General features: G+C 47.7%; 17 protein-coding genes across 17 annotated transcripts; 8 read left to right on the plus strand and 9 right to left on the minus strand.

Moving 5' to 3' along the window:
• Window positions 1-116: 116 nt before the first annotated feature.
• On the plus strand, window positions 117-2,112 carry OGAPODRAFT_76035 (uncharacterized protein; the record flags this gene model as incomplete). The annotated part of the gene is made up of 2 exons (XM_018356115.1): window positions 117-182; window positions 215-2,112. The coding sequence occupies 2 exons, from the start codon at window positions 117-119 to the stop codon at window positions 1,112-1,114; spliced, it is 966 nt and encodes a 321-aa protein (XP_018211411.1). The 3' UTR covers window positions 1,115-2,112.
• On the minus strand, window positions 662-2,113 carry OGAPODRAFT_16159 (uncharacterized protein). Its single transcript, XM_018354222.1, has one exon. It carries the CDS (start codon window positions 2,105-2,107, stop codon window positions 1,316-1,318), a length of 792 nt encoding a protein of 263 aa, XP_018211412.1. The 5' UTR covers window positions 2,108-2,113; the 3' UTR covers window positions 662-1,315.
• An 82-nt stretch (window positions 2,114-2,195) lies between these two features.
• Window positions 2,196-3,263, minus strand: OGAPODRAFT_93481 (uncharacterized protein; the record flags this gene model as incomplete). The annotated part of the gene is made up of 1 exon (XM_018357353.1): window positions 2,196-3,263. One exon carries the CDS (start codon window positions 3,261-3,263, stop codon window positions 2,196-2,198), a length of 1,068 nt encoding a protein of 355 aa, XP_018211413.1.
• A 182-nt stretch (window positions 3,264-3,445) lies between these two features.
• On the plus strand, window positions 3,446-4,672 carry OGAPODRAFT_76038 (uncharacterized protein; the record flags this gene model as incomplete). The annotated part of the gene is made up of 1 exon (XM_018356116.1): window positions 3,446-4,672. One exon carries the CDS (start codon window positions 3,446-3,448, stop codon window positions 4,607-4,609), a length of 1,164 nt encoding a protein of 387 aa, XP_018211414.1. The 3' UTR covers window positions 4,610-4,672.
• Window positions 4,673-4,708: 36 nt separating this feature from the next.
• Window positions 4,709-5,257, plus strand: OGAPODRAFT_76039 (uncharacterized protein; the record flags this gene model as incomplete). Its single annotated transcript, XM_018356117.1, has 1 exon — window positions 4,709-5,257. The coding sequence occupies one exon, from the start codon at window positions 4,709-4,711 to the stop codon at window positions 5,255-5,257; it is 549 nt and encodes a 182-aa protein (XP_018211415.1).
• Window positions 5,258-5,391: 134 nt separating this feature from the next.
• Window positions 5,392-9,540, plus strand: OGAPODRAFT_99316 (uncharacterized protein; the record flags this gene model as incomplete). Its single annotated transcript, XM_018358082.1, has 2 exons — window positions 5,392-7,794; window positions 7,849-9,540. The coding sequence occupies 2 exons, from the start codon at window positions 5,392-5,394 to the stop codon at window positions 9,538-9,540; spliced, it is 4,095 nt and encodes a 1,364-aa protein (XP_018211416.1).
• A 261-nt stretch (window positions 9,541-9,801) lies between these two features.
• On the plus strand, window positions 9,802-10,313 carry OGAPODRAFT_93485 (mitochondrial fission protein; the record flags this gene model as incomplete). Its single annotated transcript, XM_018357354.1, has 1 exon — window positions 9,802-10,313. One exon carries the CDS (start codon window positions 9,802-9,804, stop codon window positions 10,270-10,272), a length of 471 nt encoding a protein of 156 aa, XP_018211417.1. The 3' UTR covers window positions 10,273-10,313.
• A 6-nt stretch (window positions 10,314-10,319) lies between these two features.
• On the minus strand, window positions 10,320-14,927 carry OGAPODRAFT_76042 (uncharacterized protein; the record flags this gene model as incomplete). Its single annotated transcript, XM_018356118.1, has 1 exon — window positions 10,320-14,927. Exon 1 carries the CDS (start codon window positions 14,907-14,909, stop codon window positions 10,320-10,322), a length of 4,590 nt encoding a protein of 1,529 aa, XP_018211418.1. The 5' UTR covers window positions 14,910-14,927.
• Window positions 14,928-15,278: 351 nt separating this feature from the next.
• OGAPODRAFT_16161 (uncharacterized protein) lies at window positions 15,279-17,096 on the minus strand. The gene has a single exon (XM_018354223.1). The coding sequence runs from the start codon at window positions 17,034-17,036 to the stop codon at window positions 16,260-16,262; it is 777 nt and encodes a 258-aa protein (XP_018211419.1). The 5' UTR covers window positions 17,037-17,096; the 3' UTR covers window positions 15,279-16,259.
• On the plus strand, window positions 15,344-16,207 carry OGAPODRAFT_39664 (uncharacterized protein; the record flags this gene model as incomplete). The annotated part of the gene is made up of 1 exon (XM_018355383.1): window positions 15,344-16,207. A coding segment is annotated over one exon (864 nt), but the record flags the coding sequence as incomplete, so codon positions are not given.
• A 115-nt stretch (window positions 17,097-17,211) lies between the features above and the next one.
• On the minus strand, window positions 17,212-18,909 carry OGAPODRAFT_76045 (GATA-type transcription factor; the record flags this gene model as incomplete). The annotated part of the gene is made up of 1 exon (XM_018356119.1): window positions 17,212-18,909. One exon carries the CDS (start codon window positions 18,907-18,909, stop codon window positions 17,212-17,214), a length of 1,698 nt encoding a protein of 565 aa, XP_018211421.1.
• A 253-nt stretch (window positions 18,910-19,162) lies between these two features.
• Window positions 19,163-20,569, minus strand: OGAPODRAFT_7776 (uncharacterized protein; the record flags this gene model as incomplete). The annotated part of the gene is made up of 1 exon (XM_018356372.1): window positions 19,163-20,569. One exon carries the CDS (start codon window positions 20,567-20,569, stop codon window positions 19,163-19,165), a length of 1,407 nt encoding a protein of 468 aa, XP_018211422.1.
• A 455-nt stretch (window positions 20,570-21,024) lies between these two features.
• OGAPODRAFT_48485 (uncharacterized protein) lies at window positions 21,025-23,136 on the minus strand (the record flags this gene model as incomplete). Its single annotated transcript, XM_018355587.1, has 2 exons — window positions 21,025-21,891; window positions 21,946-23,136. The coding sequence occupies 2 exons, from the start codon at window positions 23,134-23,136 to the stop codon at window positions 21,025-21,027; spliced, it is 2,058 nt and encodes a 685-aa protein (XP_018211423.1).
• A 62-nt stretch (window positions 23,137-23,198) lies between these two features.
• Window positions 23,199-23,811, plus strand: OGAPODRAFT_16162 (uncharacterized protein). Its single transcript, XM_018354224.1, has one exon. It carries the CDS (start codon window positions 23,204-23,206, stop codon window positions 23,792-23,794), a length of 591 nt encoding a protein of 196 aa, XP_018211424.1. The 5' UTR covers window positions 23,199-23,203; the 3' UTR covers window positions 23,795-23,811.
• A 46-nt stretch (window positions 23,812-23,857) lies between these two features.
• On the minus strand, window positions 23,858-24,544 carry OGAPODRAFT_48361 (uncharacterized protein; the record flags this gene model as incomplete). Its single annotated transcript, XM_018355582.1, has 1 exon — window positions 23,858-24,544. The coding sequence occupies one exon, from the start codon at window positions 24,542-24,544 to the stop codon at window positions 23,858-23,860; it is 687 nt and encodes a 228-aa protein (XP_018211425.1).
• Window positions 23,879-25,214, plus strand: OGAPODRAFT_93493 (uncharacterized protein; the record flags this gene model as incomplete). The annotated part of the gene is made up of 2 exons (XM_018357355.1): window positions 23,879-25,106; window positions 25,199-25,214. Exons 1-2 carry the CDS (start codon window positions 24,655-24,657, stop codon window positions 25,212-25,214), a joined length of 468 nt encoding a protein of 155 aa, XP_018211427.1. The 5' UTR covers window positions 23,879-24,654.
• OGAPODRAFT_82145 (uncharacterized protein) lies at window positions 23,879-26,620 on the minus strand (the record flags this gene model as incomplete). The annotated part of the gene is made up of 1 exon (XM_018356593.1): window positions 23,879-26,620. The coding sequence occupies one exon, from the start codon at window positions 26,618-26,620 to the stop codon at window positions 25,250-25,252; it is 1,371 nt and encodes a 456-aa protein (XP_018211426.1). The 3' UTR covers window positions 23,879-25,249.
• Window positions 26,621-26,665: the final 45 nt, after the last annotated feature.

Genomic DNA, 26,665 nt, shown 5'->3' on the forward strand with positions numbered 1-26,665 from the left:
GTCCCAGCACTCTCTTAGTCCATTTTGTCCGACATTCGTATTTGCTTTTCGTAGCTACTGATGTTGCAAATGCTTTGAATCTTTTTTTTCCTGATTACCTCATCACTTAATTATCCATGGTTTTTGGTAGACGCAAGAACAGATCCGTGGATCTGTCGTTGCAGGACAGCAATTACCAGCCCGTAAGTACTAGCTCAGCCCCATCTAATGCCAGTTCCCAAATCCCAACTCCCTAAAGCCACAACCGTCTACGGGAGGACAAAACACGCCAAAAAAAACACCGCCTTCCCTGCCGCCTCAATCGCGGCCGCGGCCTATTCCTCCTCCTCCAGCAGCCCAGAAGCCCACGATTATCAATAATTACTACTATGTATCGCCGCCACCACAACCAGGAAACGTTGCGCCTCCACAGCCCCAGCAAATCCCACATCCCTATTTGAGTCCTCGGTCTTCACTCACGAGGGCGTCCCTGGAAAACAGACCTTCGTCGCACTCCTCCCACGCGCAACGTCCGCCCTTGCTGGCAAAGGCCCCCAGCACGTCGTCTGAGGAGTCCGAGATCTATTCTTCGCCATCATTGGCCCGTCTCGACCTACATCCTCGGCTGCCCCACATCGACCTCGACGACCCAGTGCCCGACCCGCAAGTACCTAATCTGTTGAGCCTGCTCTCGCGCATGGGTCCAGACTCGATCTCTGTTCATAATCAGCAACTTTACGACGCATTCTCACGGTTTGACAAGGACTCCATTGATTACGAAGATTTGCGACAGCTGCTCATCAATCCAGAAGGAACATATTTCAGATCTGACAGTGCCAGACGTCTCTGTAACACGTTTGTGTCCACCACCTCTGAGTTGGAGTTTCGAGATTTCATCAGATTGTGCAAATTCCTCAAAGGATGCTACGATTCATTCAAATATCACGACTCGGATAAGTCATGCTATTTAGAGCCGGCAGAGTTCGCCAAGTCGCTCAGATACAACCAGATTTCGTGTCCGGACAGTCTGCTGCAGCAGATATACAGGAACTCGCCCAACCTGAACCTCGAAGCCTACGTTCTTGCAGTGATCCTGATCCGCAAGCACGAGCGCGAGCACCTCTACACCAGATAGCATAAAAAGTTTTCAGCTGCGAAAAAAAAACTTCACCTTTTCCATGAGTGTAAGTACTTTTTGAAAGCAGCATATGATGAATACCTGTTATTATTACTTTTCTTTCTGGCATCTCTAATGTTAGAGCTTCCGGCTCGATGAATATAACCCTTGACACCTATCTGAAGCTGCGTTTTCCAAAAGTTGACTAACATGTTAGAGCTACGGTTTCCACAACTTGCCAGATCCTCTGGGAGCAAACGTGATTTTCCTGTAATCCTGTGTTTTCACCATGCCCGGCTTTTCGTTCGCTGCTTTTGGCAGGTCGATGGAGGTTGGCTGTTCCAGAAACGCTTGCATCTGGTTCATGCTCAGTACTTTGAACCCGAAACACCGGAGCCATGTAGTAGTGATAGGGTCCTCGCAAACGAGCACCCAGTCGATTCTCGACTTGGGTTTCCGCTTCTTATTTTCGACGTACTGTTTTTGAATGCACGAGCGGATCAGGTACCTTAGTCGAGGAGGGACCTTGGCCTTTTCATGCTGATTGGTATTTTTTGTAATGTCCTCCTGCTGTTCGAACGCCGTGTTCAACGAGCGCATAGCCTTGTTCCGAGGCTCTTGATATAGTCCGTAGCCGCTAGCCACTGCCGGTATCTCTCGTACCAAGGGTGTGCGTTGTCTGTAGCTTGAAGCTTTTTTCCAGTCTGGGCCTGCTTCTTCTGGAGATTCCAGCAGAAACTGCGAATTACGCGGATTTTGGGTATCGGCGGGGTCTTCGGATATTGCCGCGTCAATCACTCTAATGCTTTCCCGGGCATTTCGGGCAACAACAGGATTGATCGAGCGTTTGAGGAAGTCAAGTTCTCTCAGTGTATAGTTGGGAACAAAAACCGTAAGGGAGTACTCTGTCTGCCACTTACTGAGTCTCGAGATTCCTCCGTACACCAACGAGCTTGGATCAACAATGATGTGGTGTCGTATTTGGTTGGTTAGCTTGTCATTGCTTGACATTCCACATCAAGTCGAGCAACAGATGAAAAAACCGTTGAAAAATTTGTGTATGCACAGCCGTGAGATTTATTATGTAGTCTATAGTCAGTTAAGTGTGATCCGTGTCAGCCTCCATGTAAATTTCAAGATCGGTGATTGGCTTGAAGGGCCAGCGGAAGTATAAATCGGATATATTAACAAGTTCCTCTATCGGGAGGTCACAGATCCTGCAGTCGAGAACCGAAGCAGGAAGTACCTGTTTGAAGTACTCGTCTGCTCCCGGCCCGAGGAAATGCAAGTTTTGGATCACTTTGTAGCTCGGCAACATGAAGAGCTTGTGCAAGACCAGCGTGAACTCGGTCATGTGCTCAATTGAGTATTTTTCGTGGTTCGATTGGAACTCAACCAGCATCAGGTCTTCTTGTTGAGGCACCTTAGGCAACTTGATAGCGTCAGAGAATTCGGACATGCACCTGGTGACACTTTTTTGCTTTTCGTAGTTGCTGTATGCAATGACTTTAACGTCGTTGAAGGCGGTTGCAACCACAGAATTGGTTTGTCTGAACCTCGAACCCATGATTCCAAGGTATTTCAGGGCATCTGCTGGACGCAGCCAAAAAAGTGACTTCACTTTTTGGTATTTGTACCAAGCGAGACACATCTGGTTGAAGTAGAGCATGCTTCTCACTTTCGACTTGTCAGAGGTGGTGATGTAGGAGCCGGTGATAAGCAGAGTTTGGTTCACTTTCTCGGCTGGGTTTCTGTCAAGCACAATTTTTCCACTATCGATGAGCTCTTCGGAATTATAGTGTCTAAGAGACCGTGGATCCTCTTCAAAAAGATAAAAGTTACGGCACATGGGATCCATCTCCTGGAGTCGTTTCCAGAACCTGTGCGTCGTTGCACTGTTAGGGATAAGGAGATGGAAGCGTGGACGTAGGTAATGATGTAGATCGTAAACGAAGCTGTTGAATCCGGTTTGGTAGTCGACTATGTGCAGTTTTTCGGATGGGTTTTTGTACTGGTTTTTAAGATCAAGCTTCTCGAAAATCTGGTGGTTGACCTCCTGTGAAAAGGGGATTTTAGCACTATTTCGACCAAAGTGTGGACTTTGATACGCCTGTTTGAAACTCTCAACCGAGTTTACAAACTGGGCTCTGGTTATCGTTTTGGACATGGGGCTGGGTCTAAAATGTTTAAGGTTTTTTTTTTTTTTTTTTTTGTTTTCATTATCTACCCATGCCTAAACTGAAAATAAAATTAAGCAACAAGGACGACGAAAAGCCAAAGATCAAGCTCAGGACATCTTCCGGAACAGATGAGTCGCTTCCCACGCTCAAGTTGAGCACAACGAAAAAAATGCCCACAATTAGGGTCAAGCCTACTAGAATGCCCGGGGACGGGTATGACTCTGAAGACCCCGACAGAGAAGACGACCCATTGATCGAAGAGGGTATCATTTTGAGAATGATACCAGATGAGTCGCTGGATTATCTGCGCAGATGCGTAGAGGACGGAGATATGAGTGGGATCACAATCAAGTGGAAGGACAAGAGACGGGCAATTTTGCGAATAAATGGAATGTTGTACGGAGGCAAGCTTGTCGAATTGCCGACCGTGGTAGAAGTCCACAAGTCTGTGGACAAAAAGAACATATTCAAGACGATCGACGTGTGCCAGATGCTGTTGATCGTGAAGCGCCTCGAGTCCGAAAAGGATATCAAGGACATAGACGTTGACATGGAGCATGGCGAGTCGTATCCGGACGGAATCACGCCGCCGCTGGAGAACGCAAAACAGCGCTTTAAGAGGCGTTACCAACAGAAAATTATGCAGAGCATCGAAGACAGGGTTCAGCAGCTCCTGGACCTGGACGACGAAGCCGAGTCTAGCACATACACATTTATTGATCCGTCGGAGGAGGCCAGCAGTTATTCCACTCCCGAGCCTATTGCATTCAAGAAAAAGACCCAGAAGGAACCAGAAGCCAAGACAGAGAACGAGCTGGACAGACTGATGGAGGCGGACGACAACGAGGACGAGCTGGACTTGGAGCTGGAGGCCGCATTCGAGGACGCCCCACGGGACGAGGAGGAGGAAGAGATTATTGAGGGTGCTTCTGCCGATGAGGAACGCGAGTCCTCCGATGACGAGGATGACGACGACGACGACGAAGAGGAGGACGAGGAAGAACACGCACGTCCTGTTGGGGAAGAGATGAACGAGACGCAGCAACACAACGCCATTTTACGTGAGGAGATCGGCGAACTGGAAAGCACGATCGAGCAGAAAACCCGCGACCTGGCGAAGGCCAATAATCCGATCATGCGGAACCGTATTACTGACGTTATTGGAAGACTCAAGCAGGAACTTGAGTTGAAACGCATGCAAATACAGGAGCAAGAGAGCACGAATGAACAGAATAAGGACGAAGATGACGAAGACGATCAGGAGGATAACGAGGAAGCAGGCGAGAACGAGGACGCGGAAGATAACGATGACGACCTAGCAGATTTATTCTGAAGCTGTTTCACTGCAGTGTCGAAAATTATTCTGTCTCTAAAATAGTGTAATTAGCAAAATAATTAATTTACCTGACTCACAATCAAATAAACAATCATGATGGCTTCGTCTCAAAATATAGACCTGGGAGGCCCAGGCCTGGCGAAAACGAAAAAAGGGGCCCGCAAGAAACCTGCAGATGCATTCATCCCGCCACGAGGAGTGCTTCCTGACGGAACTGCTGTGGATTTTGGCCACTCAGATAAAAACAAGTCCAAACAACAACCAACACAGAAAAAGTCTCAATCAGACAAGGCATCCAAGGGACTCAAACATAATGCAGCGGTGGAATCGACCACAAACAATTTAAAGGACTTGTTGCTGGACTCGTCCCAATCGCTGCCCGATGGCCAGAAACCAGATTTCGGCGGGCGTACGAAGAAGAAGACCCGCGATAACCACAAGCAGCTGTCTACTACATCCAATAGAAACTCAGGGGTTACGAATCTGCCATCTAGTGCCGACTCGTACCTGAAAAAATCTCCCCATTCCCAATGTTCGACGTCGATGTCCTCCGTTTCCTCCTCCACCCCGGTATACGCAGGCTCGTCCTTCCATAGTGCGCCTTCGACAGTCTCTCTCCCCAAACCCTCTTTCCTCAAGAAATGATCTTTACGCATGTACGCTAATCATGAAAAGGAGTTATGCAGTAGCCATCCATGCTGGACGTTTCAGACCTGCGCTGACGTAAACACACATATTTTTTTAATCTTTATTTTGTCGCTAGGGGGCTAAAAATCTTTATGCCTTCGCACAAAGACTCCTTTTCCTCGCTGTCGACCAGGCGGCGTGAGGCCTCACGAAATTGCGAATCTGCGTCGCTTGCATCCCGCCAGTTCCATGTGGATGAGAACGAGACCGAGATGTTCTCTGGAGCAGCGTCGCACGTAATTCCCTCATCGATCTCTTCGTTCCATCATAATCTACCGCAGCCGTTTCCCCAGCCCTCTAATTCCAGTGTCGCCCTACAAGACGATTTTGGCGAGCTCGAGGATTTTTCCTTGCACCCTGTGGACTCGAATGCAAGCACCGTTGAATTCCAGGAGCGGGCCAAGTTTAAGTTCTTCACTACGCAGCAGATCGAAGAGGCCAAGGGAGCGTCGTCCCAGCTGCACAATCCAGAAGGAATGCTGGTTGACTATGACACCAATTGGAATACCTATGACGACGAACTGCATCACAGAAGTATGTCAGTGCAGTACCCTGCTGCGTCCATCCATAGCAATACCGAGCTGGCTTCTATTCCAATAACCAACTACGGATCGATGCACACAAGCGAGGAGGAATTATTTCCGGACGAGTATCCGAACGAGGACGGCGATCTTTCCTCAGAGCATGACGAGTGGGATACCAAGTCTGGAGTTTGGGCGGATGTCAAACACCATGATAAACTGTTTGGGGCCAAATTTCCAGCCAAAAACACCAGCCAACGGTTCTACCTTGCGGAAGAAGACCTTGTGATTGGAATTGCAGGCTACTCCAACTCGTACTTGAAGCTAGCAGCATATTATCTATTTATTATTCTCACTTTAGGACTCGGGTATCTGGGGCTTCGCTGGTTCCCAAGATACCGCATTCAAATGATGGGCAACGCCACTCCGCTGGCCAAGGCGCAGTGGGTCGTTGTGGAGGATGAATTTGGTGTGCTGGACATCATCAATGTGAATAGACACTGGTACAACCGCTCGCTGTCGTCCTTTCTCACAACTTCCAAGTTCGATGACAAAGACGATTACGATCTGGACAACACTGACCCTGTGGTTCCAATTCTAATTTCGTTCGAGTATAGGTATATGAAATTCTTCTACGACCCGCTGGAAGACATCTACAAGCTGGCAAATAGCTGGATCGACCCAAAATGGAGCCATTTTCCAGAGAGCAAGACGGGCCTGTCCGAAGACCTGTATCAAAGCAGGTCCCTCATTTTTGGCGAAAACCTCATCGACATCAAGGACAAGTCGGTATTCCAGCTGCTGACCGACGAGATTCTTCATCCATTCTATGTGTTTCAGGCATTTTCCATCTTGCTATGGCTTGCTGACAGTTACTACTACTACGCATTCTGTATTTTCATTATATCCCTCTTCTCCATCGCGGAGTCGCTTATTGAAACAAAGACGACCATCGCGCGCATGCGTGCTATTTCGAGGTTTGAGTGCGACGTGCGAGTTTGGCGAAGTGGCTTTTGGAAGGAGATCAACTCTAAAGAATTGGTGCCAGGAGATGTTTACGAGGTTTCTGATGCGTCTCTTCATTACTTCCCCTGTGACGCAATTTTACTCTCGGGTGACTGCATCGTGAACGAGTCCATGCTGACAGGCGAGTCTGTTCCTGTGTCCAAGTTGCCAATTTCGCCAGAGACAGCAGCAGATCTGAGAAGTGAGTTTGCCAGCACCAAGTTCTCTCCTCAGTTAGCCAAGTCTTTTCTGTATTCGGGGACGAAGATCGTCAGATGCCGTTACGCCAGCAACGGGGACGAGCCAGCAATGGCCCTTGTTGTGAGAACTGGTTTCAACACCACTAAGGGCTCATTGGTGAGGTCAATGCTATTTCCCAAACCAAGCGACTTCAAGTTTTACCGGGACTCCTTCAAGTATATTGGTGTCATGACAGTTATTGCACTGATTGGTTTTGTGGTTTCTGCTATCAACTTCGTCAAGCTCGGGCTGGGATGGAAAACAATCACCCTGCGCGCATTGGACCTCATCACAATCGTTGTTCCGCCTGCCTTACCAGCCACATTGACAATCGGTACCAGCTTTGCGCTTTCGCGATTACGGCATAAAAGCGTGTTTTGCATTGCTCCTACGCGGATAAACGTCGGAGGGAAGCTGGACGTCATGTGCTTCGACAAGACGGGAACGTTGACAGAGGAAGGTTTAGACTTGATGGGAGTTCGTGTTTCAGAGCCTATCCGCGACCGCAAAGAGCGCTGTTTCTCCGATTTATACGCACATGTGGACCAGCTATTTGGTGCTGCGGCTAGTCCCCAGGCCTATGAGCTGTTTCTGACAATGCTTACTTGCCAATCCTTGAAAAAGGTCGAAGACGAGATTGTTGGAGATCCCTTAGATGCAAAGACATTCGAGTTCACTAACTGGGACATGATCGAGAATTCTGTGGACGACGCAGCCTTGAACGACTTTGTTGCTAGACACAAATTTAGCGGCAACGTGTCGCCTGTTCTTTTCCGCCCTAAGGACAGGCTCCAAAATAATACATTATTTGTGAAATTACGCGAGTTTGAATTTGTGTCGCAACTGAGACGGATGTCATCAATATGTCAGTCGCTAAACAATCCATCTCTGTTCAATGTTTTCGTGAAAGGTGCACCTGAAGTGATAGAGGACTTGTGTTTCCCAGAAACAATTCCAGCTAATTATCGAGAATTACTTCATGAATACACCCACAATGGCTTCCGTGTGATTGCTTGTGCTACCAAGACTATGAAAAAACCGAACGCAGCCAACTTGACCGACCTGGAGTTTCTGAATGAGCTTCCTCGTGAAAAGTGCGAATCGGAGCTGGAATTCATCGGCTTTTTGATTTTCGAAAACCGTCTGAAGAGTTCCACCAAAAGGTCTTTGAAACACCTTAAAGATGCCGAGCTGCGCACCATCATGTGCACCGGCGACAACGTTCTCACTGCAGTCAGCGTCTCTCGCGAGTGCGGCTTGGTCGAACCGGGCTGCAAAGTCTACATTCCTTCGTTTGAAGAGTTCGAGGACAATCAGAGGATACCGATTGTCTGGACTGAGGTCGATGACCCGGATTCTCAACTGGACCCCGTCAGTCTGATACCGCTGGATATCAATCGCACAGACGATTACTGCATAGCCGTTACAGGAGATGTGTTCAAGTACATTTTGACTGAATTGAGCGATCATGAACAGCTGATTGAGAAGATGTTGATGAAAGGCACCGTTTTTGCCAGAATGTCTCCCGATGAAAAGCATGAGCTCGTTGATCGGCTAAAATCGTTGGACTATACCGTGGGCTTTTGTGGAGACGGGGCTAATGATTGCGGAGCACTGAAGGCGGCAGATGTTGGAATCTCGTTGAGCGAAGCAGAAGCGTCCGTGGCAGCTCCGTTCACGTCGAGAATTTTTGAGATCTCGTGTGTTTTGGACGTCATCAAAGAGGGCCGAGCCTCTTTAGTGACTAGTTTCTCATGCTTTCAGTTCATGTCCTTGTACTCGGCCATTCAGTTCATTACGGTCACCATATTGTATAAGGAGGGCACTAACCTGGGAGATTTCCAGTTCTTGTATATCGACATGTTTCTGATCATCCCCCTTGCTGTGTTCATGGCCTGGAGCAAGCCTTTTGACAAGCTGTGTGCAAAACGGCCTACCGCAAACCTGATGTCGCCGAAAATACTGATTCCTTTGCTCGGAAACATTTGCGTTTTACTCAGTTTCCAGTTTTCTATATGGAGATCGCTCAAGAATGCCGACGACGACTGGTATATGCCTCCTGTTCCTGGTGACGACGATCAGGTCCAATGCTCTGACAACACCGTACTGTTTCTTTTTGCCAACTTCCAGTACATCATGGTTGCAATGCTGCTGACGGTCGGCCCTCCGTACAGACAGTCCGCTGCTAAAAATTACCCCTTCATGACCACGGTTCTCACGACTTCGATCTTATCTGCTGCCCTGATGTATCTTGATAACACCAGTTGGTTTGGAGATCTGATGGACATCACCTGGACACCAGAAAGCCTGAAAATAAGTCTGCTAGTGGCTGCCTGTGCCAACTACCTAATATTACTCGGTGCTAACAGATATTTATTTGGCCGGCTGTCAAAGCTCTACAAGCGCGTGTTTGGCCATCGCGCAAGCAAAAAACGGTTCAAGAACCTTCGAAAAGAGTTCAAAGTGCTATGTTGATTTCACCGAACAAATAAATAAATAAATAAGTCTCACCATTTCCGTCCTAGGTGCTTCTGAACGCAGTTCTTGTACATCTCGAATTCCTTCAGACAGATATCTTTGTTGATGTTCTCGTAATTACTAAGCACACATTTGCCATATTGTGCAGATTCGGCTGAGCATTGTACCGTGGCTGCCATCAGTTTGGTGAGCTGGGACGTTGGTTTCTTTGACATGAGGAGCGATTTTTTAAAAAAATAGAAACAATTTAATATTAGCATGAAGAAACTAAATTATCTCCCCGCCCTCGGGGATCTGAATACGCCGTTGCCAGAAGAACAACTGGCTGTGCTTGAACGCGAGGTGGAAGATCAGAGACCGGAGCCAACTGCTCAATCATTATTCAACCTGGGCTGGGCCCTCATAAAATCCAATAGCAAGCAAGATAACAGGGAGGGCGTCAACATACTCACGGAACTGTTTAAGAATGTGCCCGCAAGACGTCGCGAGTGTTTATACTACCTGGCAGCAGGCTGCTACAAGATTGGAGAGCTCAAAGAGAGCAAAAGATACATCGATGCGCTCATTCTCCACGAGCCTGACAACCTGCAAGCTGTGAATCTAAAAAAGGAGATCGAAAGTGAAATTTCCAAAGACGGCCTGATCGGGTTTGCCGTTCTGGGTGGTTTGACAGCCCTTGGAGTTGGCATAGCCAGTGCCCTTATTAAAACACAATCGAGAAAGAAATAACTACGTTATTCTGAGCTTTTATATATCTATAAAAATTCTTTCCCTAATCATTCCACCAAACCACCTTCTTTGCAAAGCGAGTAGAACAAGCTGTCCTTCTTCTTGAGCAGGTTTTGGGGAGTGTCGAACTCCGCCACCTCGCCCTTTTCCAGGACAATGATCCGGTCGCTGTCAATGATGGTGTTCAGACGGTGAGCAATGGTCAAAATGGTGCGTTCTTTGAATGCCGAACGGATGGTCTCCTGAACAATGGCATCGGTCTGGTAATCCACATTTGCAGTGGCCTCGTCCAAAATCAAAACCTTTGACTCCTTTTTGACTAGAGCTCTGGCAAGACACATCAACTGTCTTTGACCAGCAGACAAATTGGATCCGCCCTCGTTGATCCGAACTAGCAGAGGGTCCATTTTAATATCTTCCTTATTCGCCGACTCTTCATACATGGCCATCACATGGTTTTTGAGATGAGAGAGCTCCAAGGCTTGCCAAATCTCATCATCTGAGTACTGTTCGACAGGATCGATATTGGCTCTCAGGGTGCCCTCGAAAATCTGGGAATCCTGTGGAATAATTGAGAGCTTGGAACGGAGATCAAACAGGCCAATCTCGCTGGTGTTCAGGTCATCGATTTCAATATGTCCCGCGAAGGCCTCGATGATACGGAATATAGCCAGTGTCAGAGACGATTTGCCGGCTCCTGTACGGCCAACAATACCTATTTTCTCCTTTTCCTTAATGGACAGGTTGATGTTCTTGAGAACAAGGTCAAGGTCTGGTCTGTATCTGGTGCTGTAATTCTTAAAGTTGATGGTACCTTTGGATGGCCAATGACTAGGCGGCCTCTTATTTTCAATGATGGCAGGAGCTTCTGGCTCCAAAGCAGCGTATTCAAGCACTCTTTCGACGGAAACAATGTTAGTTTCAATTTCCACCGTCATTCTGACAATCCAATTGAGTGACTGCGTGGTCTGCAAGGCATACGAAATAGACAGACCCACAAGACCAGGAGTAACACGGCCAGATCTGAGAGTCGCGACAAGCAAACTCGAGGCACCAAGAATAATCAAAGAGCCCAAAAATTCCAGCCTGACAGCAAGCCACCTGTTGGCACTAACAGAAGGATGATACGCGCTCATATTCTCGTCCATCTTCTGCTGGTTCATGTACATAAACCGCTCCAGTTGGTCATAGGCTCTAACCGTAGCGACTCCACTAAGGGTTTCCTGGAAGTGAGCAAAAATTGGAGACTTGGAAACCGAATCCAGTCTACGCAGCTCTCTCGACGTGGCTAAGTAGTAGAGCTGGTAGAATCTGTAGAGAACAGCCAAAGGAACCACTAAAAACACAAATTGCCAGGTGGAGTAGATGATCACCAGCATGGTGAACGTGACCTTGATACTGTTGGTGAAGAACATGGCAAACACCCTTGCAAGTTGCTCGTCAATCTTGTATATATCTGGAGAGAACCTATTCAATATCCTTCCAATTGGAGTGGTTTCGAAAAATTGCATAGGAGCTCTAAGAACCCCGTCCAGCATGATCTGGTGCAAATACTTGGATCCCTGAATCGATACTGCAAGCCACTGCACCAGTGTCTGACACAACAGGAAGAAAGTACTGGCGACACATAGCCCAAAGTAGGTTCCCAGATATTTCCAAGGTTGCGGATTGTAGCCCAGTCTTGTGTTGATGTCAGACCAGTGTTTCAACCAGATATTAGCAAGAACAGAGGCACCCATCGAAAGAATCACTGTGACAAGGAAGAAAATGACGTTACGCACACCACACGCTTTGGCATAAGCACGATAAATGGCCGTCTTGACTTTACCCTGTTCATGCTTCTCCTCTCTGCCAGTCAAGGTCTCGTTTTTACGCGAGACGACTGCTTTGAAGTCTTCAAGCTCTGCTTTTGGAAGATCTTTAGATGCACACTTCTTAATATCCTCGTCCAGCTCACTGGACACTGATTGAGTATCCTCTGAGCTCTCTTTATCGATCACGGTTTCCGAAACATCTTCAGAAACTTCGTCGTCCTTCTTTTTAGCACCAGAGTCGTTGATTACGTTGTAAAGCTCAGACTTTTGAGCAGAAACGATATCGTCGTAATGACCACTTTCTGTTATTTTTCCGTTCTGCAGCAAGCTGATGTGGTCTGAGAATTTGAGCACGTTCAAGTTGTTTGTAGCAAGAATACGACACTTGGTGCTTAGAAGCCCGTCTGGACCAAGAACGTTGTTAATCAGATGCTTTCCGACATGCTCGTCAACGGCACTGAGAATATCGTCCAACAAATACAAGTCTGCTCTGGCATAGACGGCCCTAGCCAGCGAAAGTCTGGCTTTCTGTCCTCCAGACAAACTGATACCCTTTTCACCCACCTGGGTTGCATCTCCGTCCGTAAAAACGTTTAGGTCGTGCGTCAGGGCACAGGCCTTTATCGTTTTATCATAGAAGTCAGGATCGTACTTGCAACCAAACAAAATATTTTCCTTAATGGTTCCATTCATAATCCATGCGGTTTGCGGAACATATGCAACAGATCCGCGGACAATCACGCTTCCTGTTGGCTTGTGCAAGTCTCCCAGCAAAGATTGCAACAGCGCAGTCTTACCTGCACCAACACGTCCAATGATACAATTGAGCTGCCCTTTTTTTGCCGTGAAATTGATGTTTTCCAAAGCAACCTTATAAGGGTCCTTGGACCAGAGGAAATCTGCGTTCACAATGTTCACGACGTCTTGGCCTATTTCTGTGGGTGCTGGCAACCTTGTCACCGTAGAAGTGTCTAGTTCGTCACTTTCGAGGAAACCTGTAATTCTGGAGATGGCAACTTGTGCCTCAATGATGTTACCAATGGTCCATGGAAGCACGGCAAGAGGAAAGCCGAGCAAGTTGAACAGAGAAAGAGCAGTGAAAACAATGTCGGTACTCAAAGGAACTCCCTTGTAGGCAACAATGAATAGGGCAAAAGTAGAAGTACTCACCAAATACGGCGTTGTGTTGAAGATGAATTGACTGCATGCCTGGAAAATACCGATTTTTCTCAAATTGGACAGCTCCTTGTTATTTCTAACATGCATCAGTTTTTTCTTGTATGGGACTTCCCAGGCGTAAAGTTTGAGCGATTTGATGTTGTTGAGCATCTCAGAAATCAGCCCGGTTCTCTCATCTTTCACTTTCATCTGTGTTTTCTGCAATTTCTTCTGTTGTCCGAAGACCCAGGTGTTCATAGGAACAGAAATACAGAGGAACAAAACTCCCAGCCACATGGCATTTCCAAGCAAGTTGTAGAGCGAAACTAAACACAAAATGATCTGGAAGGGTCCAGACCAGATGATGTTCAAGTTTTGACAGAGATCCTGCAATCTTTGAGTATCCACAGACATCAGGTTGACAATGTCGCCCGAGGACTTTTTCTGTTTGGCTTCAATGGAAAGCGCAAGCGACTTTTTATAGATCAGAGAGGTGAGCGAGGACTTCACCTTGATACCGGTGTCGAAAACGCGGGTAAAGTACTGATGCAACGAAGCGGTTTGCAAAACCGAAAGAATGAACATAGAGGCCACGATCATGAATCCCTTAGTCAAAGGGATTGTGGGGTCCTCGTGGTATTCATTGACAAACCTAATCAGCTGCTTTAGCAATTGTGGCTGAATAAAGGCACAACAGTCCTGGACAACTTTGAACAACGCAGCCACCAAAAACGGACCACCAAAGGACTTTGTCAACGCAATCGCCAGACTTGGTTTTTTGGACCGGAGTTGCTTTGCCCAATGAAGTTCAAGTACTCCGGAAAGATGGTCACTTTTCAGGAAGGAAGGAAGAGCAGGGAGGTCAAACTGTGTCAAATACTTAGTAGAGCCTTTTTGCATCAACGGAGTCAACCAGGTGAACGTCACCTTGCCAAAAATGTTGGCGGAATCGTAAAGATTCTCAGTCTGGGTGGGGTCAATGGGGGCCTTTGGTGCAAAATATATTTCCATCACCAAAAGTATCAAGTTGTTGACCGTACTGAGAACGGTGAGTGGAAGTCTCGACGATCTGTCATTTCTCAGGCTAAGATTGACAATTTTCAGAAATCCAATGAACAGGTACAGTAGCCAGTATATTATGAGTGCGGCCTCTGAAACAAACGTCTTGAAATTCTCAATATATGAAAGAGCAAATGCAACACCCAAAGCGATAAAATTCAACCCCGAAGACAAAACCAGCACGTCGGACAATGGCGAAGGAGACATTCGAGCGGCTAAGATTGCCAGTGTCAGCTGGAACACTATTTGAACGGCAATCAAAGACAGCTTGAGCACAAACCACCACTCTACTTTGGAATTGACATTTCTAATTTTCCTGAGCTTACGCACTTGAACGAGTCCTCCGATGACAAAAGCAAGCGAGATCAGCAACCCAAAAACTCCGCTCACCAAGCACGGCGATGGATCTTGTAATTCCGAGGAAAACTTGTAGCCTTCGCCATCGAAACAACCACACCCAGATCCAGTTGAGTTGTTAAGCCCGATAGTATTAGAACCAGAGCTGGTTAAGTCCGTGACCAATTGTTCCCAGAAAGTAGAGACCCTCTGAAGATCATATATGGCCGATGGTTCGTAGAAATGGCCGTTGATATGGTATTCAGACATGTCGAAACGTCGTTGTGCAGAGTCTCAGCAACAAGGAATCTAATTCTATCAATTCTAAAATTATCTGACTAAGCTTTTTTTTTATTTTTTCATCGATAACAAGTAATAATTGTATTTCAGAGTGCGCCACGGCCCTTATGGCTGATGAATTAATCGAATTTGGAAATGATAAAAAAAAATAAAACGAACAAGACATCATGACTATTCCCACAACGGATAGTTTGTACGTCAAGAAAGAAGAACCTGATCTACCGCTGGACTCGATACGTGCTAAGGAAGAAGAGAGGCTTTATGATCTAAGTCGCAAAATCTCGCCGAATCCCAGGGTCACGAAACGGAGACGATCCAAGTATAGGCCCTTGAATGGTACAGTTCTCGACATTTCTAATATTCCCCTACACCCGAAAACCCTGAGTGATTGTCTCCAGCTTGAGGATGTTGGGTTTTTGTGTCAGAGCCTCGAAACATCGAAGAAAATAGTTGCTATTACCGGCGCGGGCATCTCGGTCGCCTCTGGTATTCCTGACTTTCGATCCGCCAATGGCCTGTTCCAAGGATTTGCCTCCAAGACTAATGGTTCGGGGAAAAACCTTTTTGACTACAATGTCTTCCGCTCGCCAGAATCGCTCAAAGAATTCGAAAAGATGATTCGTAAATTATACACACTGTCTGTTGAATGTGAACCTTCGCCTTTCCATCGGTTGCTTGACAGAATTTCGCAAGATGGTCGTCTTCTCAGACTTTACACACAAAACATAGATTGCCTAGACACACAGCTCCCCCATCTCGAGACGAGGGTTCCGTTGACTTTTCAGAAACCATATCCAAGGACAATACAACTACACGGAAATATCAAGCTTTTAAATTGCTCCAAATGTCATCATGTGAAAGAATTAGATGAATCCTATTTTAACGAAAACAGCATGCTGATCCGTGATTGTCCAGAGTGCGAGGAGCTAAACGCCGTGCGCGCGGTTGCTGGACGCAGGGTTCAGTCAGGAGGGGTTCTAAGACCCCGAATCGTGTTGTATAATGAGTTTCATCCTGACGGAGAGATAATAGGCAACATCACCGAGTCAGACTTAAAAACCCGCCCCGACTGTCTTCTCGTTGTGGGGACAACGCTAAAGATTCCAGGGGTGCGAAGACTGGTGAAGGAAATGGCCAAAGTGGTGCATTCGAAAAACGGAAGCGTTATATGGATAAATATTGAGGAGCCCACACAATCCATTGTGGACTATGTTGAGCATTTCGACCTTATAGTGACTGGCAGCTGTCAAGAGATCCCAGTTCTTTTGGATGCCTTCCACGATTTGAAATCCAAAAAGAAGCAAAGTAAGAAAATTTAGGTTATTCCCACTCAGCATCTTCCTCCGGCACCTCGATTTCGTCGTTGGGCTCTTTTGGTTCCTGGGCCTCGCTCCATTGTGTCACGTCATCAATGTAACTCAGAATCGATTTGACAGTCTCGTTCTTATCCTTGTCTGAGCAATCGAGGGGTAAGAATTGCACCATTCCAAAATCGTCGACGAGTTGAGCAATAGCTTTGTTCAACCGAGCATATTTGGGGTTTGTTGCGATGTAACCATCCTCCTGCTCGTTTGCTTGTTCCAAAAGCAGTGGGTCTGGATTCAGGAACTTTTTGAGTTGCGCTTTCGAGACAGTATCTCTGATCAAATCGGTCTTAGAAAGAATATTTATGTGCGGCAATTCCAGGAATATCATAGCAGCCATTGCCGTTAGTGCTCCCGAAAAGAACTTCGAATTGTCTATCACAAATGGCGCCTCTAATAGATATGTACAACAAAGGCTGAACCCCAGTTGTTGCTGCAAATGCTTAACTATCACCGGTAGAACAGGAACATGGCTGTAGAGTTCGATCTGGCCGGGACAGTCGAAAATAAGGTAGTCGTCGTTGTAATCTCCAATCTGCTCGTCCAGCCAGTCGAGATTATCCAGCAGAAACTCAAAACAGTACAACAGCGATCCATTTGGTCCCAAATGGAGTTCTTCCTGGACATCCTGGAGGGAAATCAGGTCTCTAATATCTATGCTGAACTCATATTCTGTGGGGTCAGCCGCGGGATCTAGATTCACAATATGGGCTGTCCGCCCAACAGTCTGCATATGGGCAACCAAAGAGTTGCAAAACGTACTTTTGCCAACGCCTGCTGGCCCCAAGGCAAGAACACCCACCTTTGACATAATAGAGAAAATAAAGTGAGAATAAAAAAATAAATTTCTTACACTCTGTGTCGCGCACGATATCTCTATACTTGTATAAAAAGGAGCGACGATAGTGTTACAGAGACATAGTCAGCCAATCCCAATTGTTGTTGCCACTTTGACCAGCATTAGTGCCTGAACTTTGGGAGGAGGGGTCTTCATTAGTGGGCTCGGTTTGTGGAGGCCGATGCTGAGGCTGTTGGCCAAGACTCAAGATCGAGTCGAAATCGAGAGACTTGAGTTCGTTCGGCGACTGCGATCCTTGATACAGGCTTCCGCCCAGTTCTGCATCCTCATTTGCGGAGCCCTCTGTCTCCTGGTGGCTTCTTGCCGAGTTTTCTCTTTTGGGAGGACTGCTTCCAGTCTTCACCTTATTCAGTACGATGGGAGTTGGGTTCAAGTCGTCTCCATCTGTTTTCTTTTTCGGTTTCTTCGTAGTGGTGCCCCGCTGGCGCTTTTTTATAACATCAGTCTTGAGTGAGAGAGGCCGGACAACACCGTGTAGTTTGAGGAACAGACCACACGCGTTGCAAAGAGGCTGTCCCTCGGGATTCCGACGCCACAACGGAGTGGTCTTTGTGTGACAGTTCGTACACGCAATACTGCCCTGTTCTGTGCCAGCAATCCCCATTGCCATATTGTTGTTACTGCCGCTACTCGAAGGAGGCGTGCCTGAAGGGGTGTTGGCGAACGAGCCGTTTTTCGGCAGCGAGCCCGGGGTGGGTGTGAGAGAGCTCATGTCGGTAACGCTCCTAGGATTCCGTTTGACTGGCGCCTTGCGTTTCGCAGCTGCCGACGACCGTCTCGCCGATTTGGGAGCCGAGTTGCTGAACTTGGTGCCCAGTTGCATCCCTGGTGTAGAGATGTTTGTAGGAGTGGTGGCCGCAGGCACCTGCGGCGAGTGGTCAAACATGTTCATGTCGCCGTCGACGTCAAAGCTGAAATCGTCCCTTGCAAACTGTCCCGGGGCCTTATCGAAGGAGAACGACTGGAATCGTGTTCGGGAGGTGATGGACGACTGCGACGGCGAATAGAGAGGATTGGCATTGGGGAGCGACTGGCCTAGGAAATCGTTGGTGACGTGATCGGTGTGTATATTGACCATGCTCGGATGGTGCTTCAGCGATGTGGGCACGCTTGTGGACACGGTGTCGAAGTTGACAGGCGACGGGGACCCCCCGTTTTCGAACGAGACGGTCTGCGGAAATGGCGCCTCACTCAAATCCAGCGGGTTGGCGTGCATGTATGGCTGTGTAGTAGAGTCGACGTGCAAATTTGGCAATGGAGAAGAGTTTAATTGGGGCAGCGGCGCATTCGAGTGGCCACCGATTGACTTAATGTGGTCCAGGTAGTCGAACTCGTTAGAATTAGGGTCGATCGGCTGCTGGTTGTTCGTCTCCAGAAAGTCGAGGTCTGGGAACTGAGGCCAGTTGCCATAGCTGTTGTTGGTCTCAGTACTGGTAGGTGCCGAGGGCCGTGCCGTTTGTGTAGCTGTTGCAGACGGCGGGGCCCGTTCGGCCGTCTTTTCTGGTGCGGACGACAGTGACTTGGCACGGTTCTTGTGGATATTGATGTACATAAGACGCCATGTGAGGTTCTCCATCCGCGACCGATATGGCAGACTGGCCTTAGCCTTGGAATACATCTTCCAAAGAGCAGTTGCTGAGCCTTCGTCAGCAGCCTTGGCCGGATGCGCAGCGTCCATATCCAGTGCATGATCGGGCTTGGAGTCAAACCCGAGGCCAGTATGAGGAGACTGGCTGCTCGAATACATGGTTCATAACAAGACTCACGGAGAAATAAGGAGAGCTATCAAAAAGTCTCGTCCAAGTGCTCGAATCTGCTTGCCACGGTACTTTGCTCTGATTGGTTGGATAACGCCGCCCTGCAGATGTTTTGCAGATGCTATCAGAGACAATGCTCGGCCATATTCATTTTTTTGGTTCCCGGTGCACGACGTGCCTTTTGCAGCCCGAAGCGCGAAGTACACATCAGGAAAGATTTATTTGCTTATATAAGCGCTTTAGCTATTTGGAAGGGCATATACTGCCTGCCAGACTCCCGCTGCTGGCAACGCTACCGTTCGACGCGTTCACACGGCTGAACGAGTCCACATCCCCGTACCTGCTCGTTGTGTTGCTGAACATATTTTTGACGTTGGCGTGCTCGATCACCGAACGCTGACTCCTCGAGAGCTCTTCTCCCGATTGGATCGTCGAGGTGGATGATTTTCTATACATCGAGTTCTTGATTGCGGACACTGTGTGCTGTCCTGGCACATTGCCACTGCTGTCTGGGCGAAACCTCGGGTGAATTGGCACAAGACTTGGATTTGCTGCGCCAAAGTTAGCTGGCCCAGCCACCATGGCATAGCCTGCGTATTGTTGCGCATACATCATTTGAGGCATGAACTGGGGCATTCCAGGCATCATCGGCATCTGTGTCGGTCCACTCGGTGTGCCCCCAAGACTGGGGCTCATCGTGCCCGGTCCTGTTTGCATCGGATATTGCTGATATTGTACCTGCTGTTGGGGCGGAGCGACCCCGTAGCCATTAGATTCCCGAACAGCTAATGTCCTTCTGTTTGCCCAGTCAAATACGTTTTGATCTTTCAACTTTTGGATCTCTGCAAAAAAGCTGAAAAGCATTTCCACATATGGCACTTTGAGATCGTGCTTTGTAGCCAGACCTATCGTTTGTTTCAATGACAGATTCACGCCCGTTTCGTGCCCGTAACTGAAGTTATGAACACATGTTGCGAGATCTAGCATCGGATCTTTCGACACTCCGTCAGTATAGTTCGAGGAGTTCGGGGTCTTAATCGCACTAGCAGGGTAGGATTGATTGAAGTCTCTAATCATGACATCGAGCATGCTTTTTGTCTTGGAGGAGTCTGTCGGATCTGGGAGGTCTGGGGCTCCATATTTGCGGCCCAGCGTGAGTAAGTCGCAGAAAACCCCTTTGAGAATTCCAAACTGAATTGCATCCAACGTGCTTAGCTTTGAATAAACAAGGCTCATGACTTCCAGACTAATAAATGGAATAATCCTTTTCCAAGCATAGCTGTTGAAAGTTGGATTTATGCCTTTGGGGATCAAGTAGCAGGGATAAACCTCTGTTTTCTTGAGCATTTCTGTCAGTTGTGTCAGTTTGGCCCCAAGATCTCCTTCTCCTTTGAGTAATCGCACAGTGTTTTGGTCCTCGGCAATTGCAGACCCAATAACTGCTGCCGTGCTATGGTTTTTATGATAATATTGGTATCCGTTTTGGGTCTTTACGACTCTAACGTCCGCATCACAAATCATCCCCAGGACCTTGCTTTTAGGGAGCGCCTTCTTCACCACCTCTTCTAATCCCAGACAGTATCTTGACTCCACCAGTATTATTGTTTGCGGGCCCACCAAGGATTTGATCTGCGTCGTTGTGTCTATCATATTCTCGTGGCTATCCGCTCCTAGGAGAACAAAATCTAAAGGTTTGAGGGATTCTAAATTTAATTCTGCGAGATCTTTTGCCGACCCCGTTGGGATGAAAGTTGTCTCTCCATACTTGACTGACTTCCATGTTATTATCTGATCATCTTCAAGAGTACAGCTGGACCCAATCACAAAAGTTCTGCAGTCGACCAAAGACAGCCGCCATACCAAGAAAGAACAAGAGGGTGTATCTCCAACTGATCAGTTAGTATCTTGCAACTCAGGCGCTCACACTTACAACTCAGCACGTTCAGTGGTTCCATTTTCGTACCTCCTAGCTGTATGGCATTCAACAGAGAAAAAAGGGATCAGTTTTTTTTCTACGCCCATAAGACTCCCAATCAATGTTCGTGAAGGATGCATGAGCACTGCCCAGATATATGTATAAAAAATAATAAATAGTATGTACATGATCAAGCCAGCTGGTCGCGGTCAATGTCAGCCTGAAGCCGATCTTTTTCCTTTCTGGAATTAAGCATTCTGAATGAGTCGAGCTGTGCTGCCATTCTCAGGCTTTCTCCAAACGTTTTCGGCTCACTATAAATTGCTTTTCGATATTCCTCTTTCATTTTCTTTTTGCGCAGCTTGGCATCGCGTTTGCGTTGCTTTCGTATCTCTTCCTCTCTCTTTTTCAACTTTTGGAAATAGAACTCATTCTCCTTCGTCGATTGGACTCTTGACTTTGCTCCTAAAGCCCACAGATCTCCCATTCCCATTTTACGCGCATCGTGGTATTCCTGGTCGCCAACGCTCTTTGAAATGTACCATTTTTCAACGTGACCAGAAGGGGCGCACATATCTGCAACAACTAGTCCTCGACGCTTAGTTGGCGGCGCTAGCACACGAGGCAGCTCCTCGGGAGTTTGAGGAACGTATCCAACGGATCTGCCACCAACTTCCTGCTTCCTCAGTTCTTCTAGTTCTTCGTTTGACTCCGCAGAACGTTGCACAATCAAATACGAATAGCTTGCCGTTTCGAAATCTTTGCCGTTCGGACGCCCGGTTCCAGCGTACGACATGAACTTTTTGGTCGGGTTGTCGTGCCACGCCGCAGCAAGTTTAGCCCCCCTTTTCAGCTCCATGACATATCTCGGCCGTTCGACATCAATCGTGTAGTTGCAGAACTTGAGCTGTCTTCCCACCTTGCCGTATTTGTAGTATTCGGGCTTGAAGAACTGCAACGGGCACTTGCCGTGGTGGGGGCACGGAGCGACGATTTTTAAATTTATCGGGTCGACCGACGCAGCTTCCTGGATGTCGTAATGTTGTAGCAATTCCGGCTCTACCGGCTCGTCGTCCTCCAAAGATAGCTCAGAAGCTTCTGCAGCAAGAACATCGCTATTCTTATATAGTCTTGGGACCTTCGAAGTGCGGTCTTCGTGGTTTTCAGGCCGCAGCATCACCTGCCGTGCTCGAGCAATCACCTCTGCCCCCAGAGGGTTTCCGCGCTCCAAAAGCACGAGATGGCCACCTGGCGCCAATCTTTTAATCAGGGGATCCAGTAGTTCATCCACCTCTAGCGGGAAATTTTTCTCGTCTCGCAAAAGCTGGTTCTGAGCAATAATTAGATCGTATTTCACGTTCTCTGGACGCAATTTCTCCAAAATAACAGACTTGATCTTCAGCAACTTGGTTTTCACCCTACCTATCACAGGCTGGTTAGGTTCATCATCCTCCAGGAAGTCAGAATCCTCCTCCCGCTCCTGTGTTGCTTCCTCAGTCTGGCTGGGTTCTCTTTGGTGCTGTTCGTTAGCTTGTCGACTCAATAAAACTTTAGCTCTTCTTTCCATGTGGAAAGATCCATTGACCACGACATCCTTGACCTCTGGGCTGAAATCATCGCCCATCACCTCGTTCAAAGCCACCATTCCTATACCTGGCCCATATCCGTAATCGAGTACCCGTTTTGGGCTCCAGTCTTTCCCGACACGACGTTTGAGCTCGTCCAACACTTGGTAACATGTAGCATAATTCTGAAGAAACGAGCTCGCTATGTAGACATCCGCCTCCTCCTCTGTGTTTGTTCTTGCATGCAAACTCGTGTCCTCAAGTTTCTTGTAGTAGCCTGCAACTTTATCCTTCAGTAGTTTTGGCTCATGCAAAAGCATCATGTTGTAGTTTATAGCATCAGCAATAAGTCTGGGTAACTGCACACGCTTTCTGTTCACTCGACCCGCCAAGGTTTGCGGATGAAGCCTTGCCTCCCTGCTAGTGGCAGCAGCAAGGAGTTCGCCAGTTTCTGTATTTCTGTACTTTGGATCAACGCCCTCAACAGCCTCCTCTGGTGTTACCACACGATGGTTATGAAGCGGGTCTCTGTCATGAAGCACCTCGTTGACCAGCTGGCCAAACGTCTCTCTGCCTGCTCGGTATGAAAAGAACAAACTCGATTTCTCGGTTCCCAGACTGCTAGATCGTGGAATTTCCTGGTATGTCTTGTCGTCATCGTGCTCAATCGTAATTTTGCACCGCGGAAGGCAACAGTTGAATCGCCGAGTCACGGCTAGCTGTCTCGTTCGTAACATCAAGAAGAATAAAATGTAGGAAAATTTTTAACGGCTGTGCTAACAAATAGAAAGATAAAAAAGTGTAATGAGGCAGGATGCCCAGGCGGAAACGGGTGTGCGTGTCACACGATTGAAATTCAAGCGACGGCCTAAACGCAGGCATATGGAGCTGGAGAACTCTCCAGATTCTCCGCCACGTCCACCAGGGTCGCCTCCGGCTCCCAAAAAAGAAGTGGACCCTGACACTCGACCGCATTACGAATTTGGGCCCTCGATAAACGGATACCGTTTTGTCACGCCAGACCCAGATCAGAAGCCATTTCCGAATGTGAATTATCACCGCCATATTAATGGGTACGCTGCAGAGCTGCCTGAGCTGCCCCAAAAAGAGGATCCATACAGGGTTCGTAGAAACGATTACGAAGAGTACGTCAGACGATGGCAGACGGTTGATCTGGAGCACGAACTACCGCCTATGCCTGTTAGTGGGGGAGAAGTGAGCACTCAGAGCGTGAGCCAATTCATCCCACGGAGTCAGCTTCGATTGGAAAGGATCCGATGGCACCCTGATAAAATCCTACGTCGTGTTAGTGAGAGCAGACGGCCTGTCCTTGCGGAGATGGTGACCAGAACATTCCAAGTGATCAACGAATTATACGAGAACGCATCCAAATAACGCCCTACATGTTTAATATTATAGCATAATTAATTTCATCAAATATAACTATTAGCGAGTCGGTCACTCTTTTTTTTCTGGCTCCTCGTCAGCCTCCTCCACCTCTTCAACTTCCTCCACCTCGTCCACCTCTTCAGCTTCTTCAGCCTCCTCGTCGGCCTCGTCGTCGTCGTCATCTTCCTCTACTTCTTCATCCTCGTCCTCCTCTTCTTCGTCTCCAACTGTCTCTTTGTCGTCCTCTTCCTCTTCCTCTAGCTCCTCGGGAGGATACTCCTCCTCCTCCTCGTTGTCCCACACGATGTTGAACCTCGTCACTCGCGGCTTCTCGGCCAGGATATTGCGCACAATATGCTCGACTTGGACTTTGGACGGAGGATTTTCGCGGAGCTCTTCAGAGTCGTACTCGTTATTCACGTAATATCCAACTCTCACAAACTCTCGCTCTCGGTATGAGCAGCTAAGCAAAATCACCGTCACAGACACGAGCTCGCTGGCAGGAATTAGCTCCGGCGACGGCGCATCTGCAGTGAGAATGAATTTGTTCACGCCTACCGGCACAGGACCCACCAGGATCGAGTCCAGCTCCTGGTCGTGTTCGAGCGATCGCGACGACCCCACGTAGGTCAGTTTCCACTCGAGATCCTCCTTCAGCGGCTCAAGACACTCGAAAGTGATCTCAAATTGGTACGGGTCTGTGAACCTAGCTGGGTTGTTCAGAACGTTGATTCCAAGCAGTGACACTATAGACATACGCGTTTTTCTAAAAAGTACACCGCCACACAATATTTTCTTAAATCTCAGCTCTCGGTGTGTGCACAGCCACGTATTTACCATTTTGCAGTGCAAAAAATGTTTTGATCATGTCTGCCTCCTTCATGAACACTCTCTTTGGCTCCAACTCAGACAAATGGCCTCACAACGAGGAGTCGCTTGTTTTGGCTCTTCAGACACGGATTCAGCAGGAGCGCACCAAACAGGAGTACTACAAAGTCGAGCAGCTGAATAAGACATTGGAGCTGGTGAAACTGGCTGCACAGATCAACGTTCCCCCTGAACTCATCCCCGTTCTCGTTCCCGAAAGGTCAGGAACGTTGCCCGCTCCAAGCAGGGCGGAACCTAACCCCATGGCCAGCTTCAAGTTTGGATCAGGCTCGGCTCAACGCAAAACAACTCTGAACCCTAGACACCAGCTGTCTCCGTCAAAAATCGGTGCCCACGCGGTCTCATCGTTGCTTAATGGCAAGCAACCAATTGCCGTCAACGACGTGCGACGCGGAAGACATCAAAGAACCATTTCGCTGCCGCCAGAGGTGTCGATTCCAGAAGATTTAGAGCACGACTCGCGAAGAAAACGTCATTCTCCTGCGCCAGAGATCGTCATTCCTGCGCTGGACACCACGCCAGAAAAAAAGCACAGTAGACAGCTCTCAGCAGACGTCTCACTAGTGTCGCCCGTTAACTAGAAGCCGCATTCGACTCGCTGTATGAGATCTCAGCGAGCTCTTCGATATCTGTGAGATTCACAAATTCCAGCTCCTCTGAGTCCTCGGCCAGAATTTTTTCAAAGACAATCTCCTGTTTCTTTATCTCGGCCACGGTTTTGCGCAACTCATGGCCCAAATTTCTCAGCACGGTGTCGCTTGCATTGTTCAATGTCCAGGAGCACAGGTCATCGAGCCAGATCTTGCAATATATGTAATAGATATCGTGGAATCTGAACAGTTCTCGACAAGCAAGCAGGGCTTTCAACACTGCTTTGCTGCCGCATCTTAATGTACAGTAGACATCTTCCCATACAGCTGTCACCAGCTCAAAATTGCGAATTAGTGGGTAGCAGAGACTGCGTCGGGCCATTGTGAGAGCTATCACTCGAAGCATATTTGTTTCGGTCTTATTATTCGACTGAATTAACTGAGCGTCCAAACAACATAATTGAGGCACAAGTTTACCCACGGTCCAGCTGCTTTCCACTGTCAACTCGCCCTCATTTTGTCGAAGCTCGTACAGATAACCATACAACAGACACACAATAGTGTAGTAAAGAGGTCGCACATTATCCACCAAATACGACTTTCGCGGGAGATCCATCATCCGCTCCTGCTCTTCTGTACTGAACTCGATCTCGCTGTGATTTTTGTGCTGTATGCGGATTGGATTTTCCCAGCAGAGAACCTGCTTGACATTGGACTCCTGCGGGAAATACTTCTGGGTCAAATATTCATTTGCGTAGTATTCCGGATCAAACTTTAGGTTTTCCTTGATCAATCGTTCATTAGTGCGCTCATCAGGGTCCATTTTGTCGGGATTCGAAAGCTCGTTGATGTCATTGCCGTTCGAAAGAGACACTTCCATCATGTTTGAGTACTGGTTATTGAAACCATAGAAAAATTGCGGAACAAGAGAGGCCTGCTGCTGTTCTACCTGCTCAACCTCCCAATCAAAGTCCTCTGCCTCCTGGGCCAATGAATTCAAATTGACTGTTTCGCCCACTTCCTCTATCATAGGACGCTTTTTTTCGGTGTTCTCAATTCTTGCAAGAAGTTTAGCAGGCAGATCAAGGTCCGAAAATACCTCTCCCTTGGTCAATTTTGGCATTCGAATCAGAATACTCTCCTCGTTTGGAACAAATTCTGCTTTGGCACGCTCATCGTCAACTATGCTACCAGAAAAACGGAGACGAAGGTAGTATGGCGGGAGCGAGAAAATAAACTTGTCGTCATCGGCGACCATCTCTACGGCCTTTGCGGAAAACCGAATGTTTGATATTCGCACTTTGATAATAACAAACTCATCGTTTTGTGATACTTCAAACCTTGGTGTAATCATCTGCGGCTCTAAAAATATTTAATCTTTTTTTTTTTTGCAAAAAAA

This window comes from Ogataea polymorpha (genome assembly GCF_001664045.1).
Source record: "Ogataea polymorpha strain NCYC 495 leu1.1 chromosome Unknown OGAPOscaffold_3, whole genome shotgun sequence".
Classification (NCBI taxonomy): Eukaryota; Fungi; Ascomycota; class Pichiomycetes; order Pichiales; family Pichiaceae; genus Ogataea; species Ogataea polymorpha.